The 12,103-nt window shown below is 43.9% G+C and overlaps 1 protein-coding gene across 3 annotated transcripts in view; it reads left to right on the top strand.

Annotated features, from left to right (window-relative positions):
• FLT1 (fms related receptor tyrosine kinase 1) overlaps nucleotides 1-12,103 on the top strand; it is a 175,982-nt gene that overhangs the window by 49,087 nt on the left and 114,792 nt on the right. For all 3 annotated transcript variants that reach the window (XM_082602602.1, XM_082602603.1, XM_082602604.1), the window contains exons 4-8: nucleotides 2,635-2,759; nucleotides 6,584-6,746; nucleotides 6,853-6,989; nucleotides 9,624-9,798; nucleotides 10,790-10,907. In XM_082602602.1, the coding sequence (XP_082458728.1) occupies nucleotides 2,635-2,759; nucleotides 6,584-6,746; nucleotides 6,853-6,989; nucleotides 9,624-9,798; nucleotides 10,790-10,907 (718 nt within the window). The remainder of the gene's footprint in view (nucleotides 1-2,634; nucleotides 2,760-6,583; nucleotides 6,747-6,852; nucleotides 6,990-9,623; nucleotides 9,799-10,789; nucleotides 10,908-12,103) is intronic.

Here is a 12,103-nt window from a genome sequence, read left to right as displayed (position 1 = left end):
ATCCATCCCGACTCTGAGCCTCATGCTGGGCCCGTCTCAAAGCCTGCCCCCACCCCAGCCCTGTCCCTCGGTGAGCGACCTCTCAGAATTCCTGCAACACTGGGTAGTGTGGCATAGCACGTGGGAACTGAGACAATCATCCTATCTCTGAAAAACAGTTGCCACGAAGGCCCTTCCTATGATGGGGGGAGGCGGGCCCAGTGATGAGGGTATGGGGGCAGGGAAGGAGCCCTGGGCTGGAGCTCAGGAGAAACTGGCCTCTGGGCCTAGCTCTGTTCACAGCGAGACAAGGCACTATAACCTGTTTACGCCTCTGTTTTCTCATCTGTAAAATGACAGGGTTGGAGAGCAATTCGTTCATGTGTTCATTCACGTAATACACATGAGGCAGAGATGAATACGGTCTGTTTCCTCTCCTAGGAATTCATCATCCCATGTGTAGCCAGAGAAGAAGCGTTATAAGCGCTGTAAGACGAGAGTCCTGGGGATGTTGGCAAAGCCGCTAAGACGGGCTGGGGCGCAGACGGTAGAAGCAGGAAGGGCTGGCCCAGCGAGGCTTCCCAGACGACCAGTAGGGATCCGTGTCTCAGGGCATCCAAGATAGGCTGTGGCGATCGGTCTCTCTAGGGCCCCCTCTAGTGTATGTCACGCTTTCTCACCTTCAGCAGGCTACAGCGTTGTCACTTCTGGGGGGGGGGCGGGGAGGAGGGTTTAAAACTACAGAGCTTTATTGTCTCACATTCTAGAAACTCAAGATGGCACCAGGGCCATGCTCCCTCTGAAGCCTGTAGGGGATCCTTCTTTGGCTCTCCTTACCTTCTGGGGGTGGCGATCCTTGGCAGCCGGCGATCCTTGACCTGCAGCTGCATCGCTCCCCTTCTGCTTTGTCCCCACGTGGCGTTCTCCCTGTATGTCTGTCCTCACGTGGCCGTCGTCTTATATGGACACCAGGCATATTGGATTAGGGTCCCACCCTACTTAACTGAAGTAATTCTATTGGCAGTGACCCTATTTGACTCAAATGAGGCCACATTCTGAAGTACTGGGGGGGTAGAACATATCATTTTGGGGGCGGGGACAAAGTTCAATCCATAACAATGTCTGCAGCCCCCATTTAGTCCAGGCAGCCATGGCCTCCTTCATGCTCTTGTTTTTCTCCACTTCGTTCTCCATTCAGCATCCAGGATGAGCTTCCTAAACCACAGCAAGCAGGTGAGGGTCCAGACAGAGAGTCCTCACAGGACTTCTCTCCACCTGGGCACAGAAGGCTGGAGCCAAGGGGAGAAGCTGAGAGCACAGTATCTCCTGAAGGGATCGTTGTCAGTGGCGTCCCAAGGGCAAGGGCACAGTGGACTGTGAGACTGTTTCTGAAAGGATGCTCATTCCGGTCCCTAGAGGTATTGCAGGGAAGCCGCTCGGGTGGTTTGAGTCCTTCTGACCCCTGAGACTGGCAAAATTCTGTCAACTGAAAACAAGTGCACAACATGAGAGTTGTGAATTAAGTTTCATCTGGGGCAAAAATGAGGACTATAGCCCGGGAGGCAGCATTTCAGATAGCTCTGAGAAACAGCTCCAAAGAGACAGGGGAGAAGGTGGGTATATATATGATTTTGGTGTGAAGAGGGAGTACCTGTGACCAAGCACATATTTTTTGCAGAAGCCTGCCTCTAGTCAGGAGGAGCAGACGTCACCCTGAAGAATTTTAGTGCTTTTCTAGATACAAGGAGATGCAAAAATTGGGCTCATAAAATATCTAACTATCTGAAGACCTGTTCTGCCAGTTTTCCCCAGAGCACAGAGCGCCTCATTCCTGATCTCCACCCTGAGCTCCTTTCAGGTGGTGTTGAAGTTCAGCAGCTGCAGCGGCTCATGATTTAATCCTTGTAAAGGTAGATGGCAAGTGCCAGTTTGTGGTCGGCAATGCTGTACTTTTAAGAGTGGTCTCTCGGTGATTAGGTAAAGCCCTTTCCAGACCTCTTTGTGTCACTTCCGCATGCTTTGCTGTTCGTAGATGTGCAGCGCCTGCTAAACAAACGGATGTCACATACACGTGAAATAAACGCGGTATTCACACTGCTGCTCCTGCCTTTAGCCCGCCCCCTCCCCTGAAGTAGCTTGGACCTTCTCATCTTATTAGTCTGCCATTAAGCTCTAGAAAACGGCGAAGGCATGTGCTTCTGTCATTCAAATGCTAATCCTCTCTCCAACTTGACACCTCAGCTTGCTGCTATCCGCCGTCATCTGTGCTCCTAAGACAGAGGGCCCTTGTACCCGCCCCCTCTGACTTCTTACAAAGGCTCTGGAGGGCGCTTCCTGAGGCACTTAGCATAGCTGTGGAAAGCAGTTTATGCAGAATATTCACCTTTACTGTTCCCCCCACCCCCCAGGTCACAATTGCAAAGTAGGGCATCAGAGCTCCCTGATGGAAGGCTAAGACCTGAATAAGGAATTCGGTTTTCTTAGAGAAACAGAAACACAGAGCGCCAGATTCTAAGAGAAGAATGTGGATTTATGGGTTACCTGAAAGGAGAATGATGTAACTGGTGGTGCCCATGCTGCCTCGCCAGCTGCAGTGTCTGCATGTTCATAATACAATCATTTATGTTTATGTGTTTTCATTTTCTTCTTGTTCAGATACAGGTAGACCTTTCTTAGAGATGCACAGTGAAATCCCGGAAATTGTAAATATGACCGAAGGGAAGGAGGTCGTCATCCCCTGCCGGGTTACATCACCCAACATCACTGTTACTTTAAAAAAGGTAAAACTGAGCAGTGCTCCTCTCACAAGATTTTTACTGCAGGGGAGCATACTGAATTTTGAGTTGTTTTCTGTCTCTGGAATAGTTATCTAAGAGACATTTCGGCTTTCTCGGCGGACTTTCTGTAACAGCTTTTTACTATGTAAGTGTTAGGCGTTATACCCCTGCGTGTACTTAAATGGACTAAAAGGATAATGTCTTGAGCATAAATCTGTGTGAATAATGAAAGAGCTACAATCATGAAAATTTTTATGTATTGCCACAAATTCGAATGTCTGTAAATGTCAGCAAAACCAATTCTATAGTGTATACAAATTAATAATGCAGATTTTTGCTGAAGGAAGAACTGTCAGGCAGGGTACCTGACTCGCCAGGCATTTAAGAGCTATCGCTTTGGTTTGAGTTGGGATGTTCCTTGTAACAAAAGGCTTATCTTCCTATGGGCATCCAAATTTAACCTCTTAGGGGAAAAAAAAAGCTATAAATGAGATTTTCTTCATATTATGTTGTATAATTGTGCATGTAGAGAAGGAAAAAGATCCAGAGTGAAATCTAATAAAACCCCTAAACTGTGACATGCCAGCTGCAGTAACTTTAGGCCTGTGCTGAGTCTGAGAGTTGGATAAAAACTTCCCACATGGAAAACTCTAGTGCCTCCTGAGAGCTTAGAGCTTTCAGAGGAAAAGTGCAGGCTGTCCCCAGGCAGCACCGAGCACTGCCCATCACGCAGAGGTAGGGACTCAGCAAGGGTTGGTGGTGATGGTCCTCAAGTTGAATGAGTTCAGAGTGATTTTCAGTATCACCTGTTGACCCTGAATCCTGAAATGTGATGAGGCGTCTCCCTGTCTCCTCCCCTTGCATTCACTCCCCCAAGTTGTTGATTTAAATCTTCAGTATAGTCCATCAGTGACAGGTCTCGGTTTCTATCACAACTGGGTGTCATCGCCAGGAAATATAAAATTGTAGTATGTTGGAGCTGGAAATGCCAGCAGGGTCAAACTCACTTGGTGGAAGAAAAAACTGAGGTTCCCAGGGAGTTCCAGGGATGTCCAGGCCACAGGCCACACTGGGCATTGGAGCCCGTGTCCTGTCTTCTAACTCCATGTTCCTGCCATCCTTTGCTAACGGTTTAGTTTGCATAGGAGGCGGGGCAGAGTGGTTCAGAGCCGGGGCTGGGGCCACACCACCTGGATTCTTTCTGCACGCCCCACCCCCCGCCACTACCACTTAACCCGCTGGAGAATGGGCAAGTTATCAGACCTCCCTCCCTGCACATCAGAGTCCTCACTGGAGAGATGGGAGAGGTTACAGGGAACCTGTATAGCCTTACTGAACCTGTATAGCCTTACAGTAGCCTTACTGTTAGGAAGGCTACCTGAGGTGCTCGGAAGGCCCTTAGGATCATGCCTGGCACAGGCAAGGCCTGTTCAAGGATTAGCTGTTCACGTTACGTATCCAACAGTTTAATGCCCAATAATCAATTTATTATCATGATGTTTTCCATAGCCTGGCATTACCCCTCTGAGTCCGAGATGATAATTGGTCTATGACTAATATGGAACAAACCATGAGGATATGAAACTTCTCTTTTCATGCACACCCCTTGCCTTTTCGCCCTAATGCAGATCGCTTGTCTGTTGGAGGAACTTTCCCAGACTCCCACCTGCAAACATTTTGGGAGGGAAAGCTTATCTTCTGTGTTTTCCCACCCAGATCTATAATACAAAAAAAAAAAAAAAAAAAAAGGGAGAGAAGCATAACAGTCTAACCAGGATTTTGGTTTATCACATATATTTTGAAAATATTCTAACCTGTTACACATATATGCTGACATGAAATTAACAGAAGATCGTTTTTTCTCACTGTCCTTTCTCTTCTAACTTGCTGCTCCCGCCTTTTCCCATGCCTGCTTCAGCAGAGCCCCGGTCAGCTGGAGACAAGCCTCCCTGTTCAGCAGTGTCTCCAGGCTGCCCATCCGTCTGCCTCTTTATGACACACACACCGCCACAGCTGATGAGCTTTGTAGTCTTTTGCTATTTTAGCTCTTGTCAGCTAGAAATAAAGTGACTTTGTCAGTGAACTACAACTAGTGGCAGTAATGGATAGAGTAAGAGAAACACTTCAGAGGAAAATTTAATGTATTTTTAAGTTGTGCAGACCAAGTCCGTCAGCCAACCTTTCTTGTAGGTTCAGTATGTGGTTGTTTTCACATGTTTTTAAAGCATCCCAGATTTCAATCCCCGACTTATATTTTTCTGAGTTTTTCCTTTAATAGTTTGCACCAGGTTAGAAGGTTCTTCCCCCCGCCACCACCACCACGGAATGCAGGGCATTCCTAAGTTTACAGGTAGCATCCTAATTTACTAAAACATGAAATGCATCCTTTAATTGCTTTCAGTTCTTCATAAACAGGATGCAGTTCATGTCAAACCCACGTAACGCTCTGGTAACATACACCAATGCAGACATATTCACTGGGAGAGACAACTAGTGCTTTTGGAATAGAAATCTCTGCCATCAGATCACAAATCCCAGTCAGATTCACTCCTTCCACAAGCAACATATATAAAGGATGTTGTGGATAGAGTGATGTAAGGTGTGTGCTCTTTTTAAAGAAGAGAGAAAAGATTTGAAACTTCTTTATGGCAGTTAATGCTATGAATCTTTATAATCTGTTGTGAGGAGGTGATCTGATTTTTTTTCCCCCTTTTCCAGCTGGGGATGAAAGCAGTTGTCAGACCACTGCCTCTGGAGTTGGCTGCCAATCTGGCATCAGGGGAATTTGGCTGGGCTGCTCTATGAGACAGTGGCCCTTTACAAAGTCTAATCCCAAGGTGGAAGGTGTAAATTAAGTCCTTGATACATAGGAGAAGGCATAAGCAGAGAATCAGATCGTGGGCTCTTTACTTCTGCTCGGTCTCACTGTGTTTGGGAATACTTCTAGGGATTTGCGAGCACTTCATTCATAACTCTCTGGCCTCATAACTCTCTGGCCTCACATCCGTTTTCGGCTCTCTTCACGGTCAGGAGCCTCTGCTTCTGGGCGCCTCCCTTCCAGGTGCAGAGTCAGTACCCTCAGTCTTCCCCAGAGGGATAACCCCAGTGAGTGCCAAGTTAATGCTATGAATCTTGGGGGACCAGGAATTATGTACAGTCCTTTTTTTTTTTTTTTTTTTTTTTTGCGGTACGCGGGCCCCTCACTGTTGTGGTCTCTCCCGTTGAGGAGCACAGGCTCCGGACACGCAGGCCCAGCCGCTCCGCGGCATGTGGGATCTTCCCAGACCGGGGCACGAACCCGTGTCCCCTGCATCGGCAGGCAGACTCTCAACCACTGCGCCACCAGGGAAGCCCTGTACAGTCCTTTTAAGACAGCCACCTCTAACAAATCATGCAAAATGAGAGGACAAGGTATGGCTTGTTAAAAGCTCCTGATGATGAGACCAAGAGGATAACCTGGCAGCCCTAATGGAAAAAATCCTAATTAATTTTTCTATTGAGTATCAGGCCAGTTTATTACAGAGATTCCCAGAGGCCAAAGGGATACGGGCGCTCCCGCTAGAATTCTGACATGACCACTAGGTCTACCCTAGGTGGGTGCAGCTTGTTGCTAAGACTAATAACAAACTATCCTGCTTACTATAATTTGTCATAGTTAATGTATCGTTTCCTACATGCAAAGAAAACTAAACCAATTATGACAACCTGGAGTTTTTGCCTGCACTATTCTTAGTTGCGGTAAAAATGACATTTTCACAAACTATGAGGGAATCTCTTATCACAGCGCTAATATGATTTTGTGAAAGCATGTTTCTTCTTTTTTCCAGTTTCCATTTGATACTCTGATCCCTGATGGAAAAAGAATAACGTGGGACAGTAGGAAGGGCTTTATAATATCAAATGCAACATACAAAGAAATAGGGCTTCTGACCTGTGAAACAACAGTCAACGGACATGAGTACAAGACAAACTATCTCACACTTCGACAAAGTAAGTGATGTTCCGAAAGCATGAGCATAAGTCAGAATACTCAAGGGTTTATCTGCTTAATGAAACGTTGATTTTTTTTTTTTAATGTGATTTCTTATGCTTGCAGCCAACACAATCACAGACGTCCAAATAAGCACGCCAAGCCCAGTCAGATTACTTAGAGGTCATGCTCTCACCCTCAACTGCACGGCCACCACTCCCTTGAACACAAGAGTTCAGATGACCTGGAGTTACCCTGGGGAAGTGAGTGACCTACTTTTCTATTTCTTCTATAGGACAGTGTTTAGTTTTAGCAAGTGAAATGCTAAACTGAGTTTTTGAAGTGGGAAAAAGCAGAATATTCTGACTCCTCTGGCAGTTCAAGTCAATAAAGAAGCTTTGGGTTTGGTTTGGGTGCTTCCCTTGCCTGACATTTCATGAGTGTGATAGGCAGAGATACGGTCTTTTGATGTCTGGAGGTTTTGTTTTGAAGTGTATAGGCTGGTATTTCTATTGCATGATTCTGGGTGGAAAAGGGGATTGTTTCATCCTTGGAAATGATTCTCTGGGATTTAGAGATGAGAGAGAAATTTATCACTACATGCCAGGCAGGGACTATCTTTTGTAAAACAACAACAAAAAGTTGTCGTCAGAGCATTAATTTAAGAGACTGGCAGACAGGCAGGCACCTGATTGGAGCATGTTTGGAAAAGATAATACAACCCAGCCATCCAATATTCCACTTGTTAAGTGACAAAGGAGCAATTCTGTCCTTCAGAAAAATGAGAAGGATGAAGGCTGAGTTAGGTTCCCATTCAGATTAAACATCCTTGCAAACAATCATTGTTTTAAAAACGTATAGGCGGGGAATCTCGGATAAACTGTTAAGAAACATCTGACAGTGGTTCCAGCCCCATTTCTTGTATGTCTGTATGATTCATGTGGCATATCCCAGGTAAATCACTTGTTACGTCATTCAGATGGGCCAATCATGAAGTTAGCTTATGATTAAATTATGTATGTATAATTAAGATTAATGCATCAGCCCCGAGCTTTTTTTTTTTTAATTGAGGTATAGTTGATTTACAGTGTTATCCTAGTTTCAGGTGTACAACATAGTGATTCAACATTTTTACAGATTATACACTATTTACAGGTATTAGAAAATATTGGGCTATATTCCCTGTGCTGTACAATATATACATTTCTTGCTATGAAAACAGAACAACTTAGCAACAAAACGGTACCACAAGTGCCCTGTAGGGACACATTGACTCATCAGTCATAAGGTGTTTTCTAGAAAATGGTATTGTTTCGTTGAAATAAAAATGCTACTACTTGTAGTAATATATTCTGGGTTTTGATGGAAGTCATATACTCTTAATACTTGGAAAGAGGGAAGAAACTTGTACCCTGTCAGTGTTGCTACTCTAAGTGAGAGTGTGGTAATACATCTACTGAGTGCCCATAACCTTCGAAAATGGTGCTGTGTGGAACTTGCTGTGATGGAAGTGGTCCAAAACGCTAACCACTAGCCACCTATGCCTAACAGCAGGTGGAATGTGGCTTGCAGGACTAAGGAACCGAATTTTAAATTTTGTTTCATTTTAATTTAAATAGCCACATGTGGCTGCTGGATGGTGCTGATGGCCCTGTTCTGAAACCCAGGGGGAGTTGTAGGGTACCAAGGCAGAAACAATACCAATGTTACTCGAACCCGAGAAAGGAAAGCCTTCTCAAAGGGAGAAGGGAGAAGTAATAGCGACGTGAACAGAGTTGCCGAAGGTCCCTCAGTCTTTTCGTGTAGGGCACGGAGTCTCTGATTTTTGATGGCAGTGATCGATGTCTTCTCTGTGGTCGCTGCTGAGAATGGAGAAAATGGCGTAACATGTGTCTGTTCCAACAGGGCAGTAAAAGGACAGGTGGGTAGAATTTATCCAGCATGGCATACAGGAGAGCTAAGTTCAAGACCCAGAGATTAGTTTGGCCAGCTTCCAGAGTCTTTTTCCATGCCTCCTCACGGGGACGAACTGAGAGGAGGAAATAACATATTATGTGTTATAAAATGCAATGCTTAAAAAAAAAAAAAAAGAAAGAAAAGAAAGGAAGGAACAATGAAAGGAAAAGGCACAGTGACCTCATCTTCGCAAAGCCAGGAGTGGGTCATTGTGGCCAGTTTAATACCGCTGAGCCTGAGGCCTGCAAACATGGGACAGCACCCCACCCCACCCCCCCAGATCGCTGGCTAAACTTGTTGATGGCTTTGCAGGCCCCCAGACCCATTTAGTGGTATTTAGCAGATATTGGCAAGCCTTGCTCAAATAGGGAAATAATGAAACTAGGATCATTACGCCTTAATAGGTGTAGCCAGGAGTCATAATCTTTCCCTTCATTTCTAAAAGGAAGCAAAAGAAAACTCACGTGGTGATTTATTAAGAGAAACCCTGTGATTAATCCAGATACTAATCATGGCCTGAGTCTGTGTGTGATACCACTGCCTAGAGAACAGGTTACTGGTTAAAGAGGTAGGTGCTAGAGGGCAGAGTTAGATTTGTACTCAGAAGACCCAAGTTCCCAGGCTACATTGGCCAGTGTTTCTGATGCTTCAATTTCTTCATCTACAATAAGGGCAATAACCCTGCCAATCTCCCTGGCTTGTGAGAAACTGTTGAGATACTGTGTGTGAAAGCCCATTTGAGGAAAATGAAGTGCCAAGTCAGTGGTGCCACGGCACACGTTGGAAACACATCGAGACAGAGATGTCGGTTTGGAGCATCTCGCTCTGGGTGGGTTTGCCTCTTAGTGTAAAATATTAGTCTGAGGAATCATCTGAGAAATGCTGTAACTCTGAGCGCGAACAATGACTCCTTCTACATTTGTTACACGTTTTCTTTCTAGATAAATAAGAGAGCCTCTATAAGGCAACGAATTGACCGACGCAATTCCCGTAACAATGTATTCTACAGCATTCTTGTTATCAACAAAGTGCAGAACAAAGACAAAGGACTGTACATTTGTCATGTGAAAAGCGGCCCGTCATTGAAATCTGTTAACACCTCAGTGCATATATATGGTAAGCAACCCATGCTCTGCTTTCTAATCATTGCAGGATTGGAGGGTTCTATTAAAAATAATAATAATAAATTTTCTTTTGGCCAAGAGGTACACTGTCATGAACAAATACAACTTTGTCCCCCTCCGCCCCCCTGCCAAAGAGCAAATCACATTAATTGTTCTTTAAATGTAATACTTTTGCACTGGCTAGAGAATCTTTTCCTTACAAATTTATTGTGGCTAATAAGTCAGGTATTAGAATCTATATGAAATTCTTTATTTAGTGTTGCATATAAACAAAACAGAAAAATACAGTCCGTTTTACCTTCATTTTCTGGGAGAAATTTCTCAGGCACTACTGATTTAGAGAAAAAGAGGCTGTGATAAATTATTTAGAATTGATGCTCTTTTATCTCTGGTTTTATGCTCATGAAATCCTAATAGTTTTGCTTAGTTCCAGTAGGCAAATTCTGTAAAGAAAATACTTCAACCTCTTTAGAATCTTTAATAAACCTTATTTATTTCTACCACTGAAAAGAAAAACTTGTAAGGAACAGAAGCTAGGGGACCGTTCTATCAACGGCCTTTGATATTCTTTTGACTTTCTCCAGTTGATGTCTTATATCAAATTAGTTATTTTAGAAGGCGTGGAACAACCTTCTCCCATGGTATTCACATTGGCCGGGTAGATTTTTAGAAGTATCTTTATACTTTTTTTTGTTGTTTCAATATAGGTGTTTAAGGTGTTTTACTTCTGTTGCCCTGCCCCTGGGTTTTTATATCCCTGGGACCATTTGATTTTGCAAGTATTAAACCAGTTAGAGTACTTCTAAGTGATTTTATTCACTGATCAGCATTTGGGCTCACCGATGGCCTTGATCATAATTCAGCTCTATTTATTCATTGGTTGCACCCTCCTTGAATGAGGCAGCGTGTTGGCGTTTTTCGGTTTTCTTTTGTTTACATAAATGTAGGCTTTTCTAATGGATTTATCACTTCTCTTTTCGAAGATAAAGCGTTCATCACAGTGAAACCTCGACAGCAGCAGGTGTTTGAGACTGTAGCTGGCACGCGGTCTTATCGGCTCTCTGTGAAAGTGAAGGCGTTTCCCTCGCCAGAAGTTGTATGGTAGGATCACAGTTCTGTTCCTAGCAGCTTAAGATATGCTTTGTCAGTAGGAAGATGCAGGAGCCCAGTGACTTGAATTCCTGAAAAGAAACAAAAATCAAGATAAGCTTCCCAGACAGCAGTGAAGAACTAAGAACTTGGGCTGGTTTCTGGGCTGGGAGGGGAGTGGGTGGGAAGGAAAATAATGTAAATAACAGGCTGGAGCAAGGGATTCGTTTTCTGAGCGCTCATTTCAGCGTAGTCTTCACTCCCTGAGACTAAATTTGTGCCTCTCTAAACCTCCCTGTGATGTCAGCGTCCTCTGAATGGATTATGTTGAGCAACGACTAGGAAGCATCTCTAGTGTGTAACATGCTCTATTAACCCTGAAGAAGTGGGCCCTTGTGATGAGGATAATAATTCTCTTCTTATCGAAAAATAATTCTTTGAGATACAGCTGGGCTGAAAGTTCCAGTCTTGTTTTAAAATTAAACAAACATTAATAGAGACAAGACTTATTCATTGGCAGGGATGCACTCATGGCCCTGCTTGAACTAATTAAGGGTTTTTTGGCTCGAAGTTTGCAAATTCAGAAACTCTTTAAGCGGTCTTTTTTAATGCGAGCCCAATACCTGCTGTAAAACAATGTAATCTGTTGATAATCTGCAATCATTTTGTTAAATCATTTTGAAACGCCAGGATCTTTGGCTCAAGCCACCGCATTCTAAACAAAGGGTACAAAACTGATTAGGAAAACAACCCATACGATATAGAATCTCAACCATAGCTTGTTTTGCTTTCAGTATCATATGGCTGTAGCATTTGTTTTCAGTTTCCTCAGATCGTTAATAGGGAATTAAAGAGAAAATGAGACTTTGTGCTATACCCCTTCATGCTGTCGCAGTAGAAAGGAGATGTTTTTGTCTGTTTCATAGGAAATTTACTATTAAACTTTTTAGATATTATGAATGTACATTATTCCTGAATAGGAACTGAATTGCTCTGGGAAGTACATTCCCTCTTTCAGTATCTGAGAGTATCCCCAACTGTTCAACACTGCTCATTTCTTCAGTAGCTAAGTAGCAAGGACCTAAAACAAACCAAAAATATCAGCCCATTTTGGAAAATACTAGCTTGTTTCGAGGAAATAATTTCAAGGATACTAAAATGGGATTTGTAATCACAAAACAGAGCATAGGCATTTTAGCTGCTTTGGA

The sequence above is a fragment of the Mesoplodon mirus genome, assembly GCF_964341445.2.
Source record: "Mesoplodon mirus genome assembly, chromosome: 17".
NCBI classification, from domain to species: domain Eukaryota; kingdom Metazoa; phylum Chordata; class Mammalia; order Artiodactyla; family Ziphiidae; genus Mesoplodon; species Mesoplodon mirus.
Note: the sequence above shows the minus strand (reverse complement) of the source record. Positions and strands in the feature narration are given on the sequence as shown.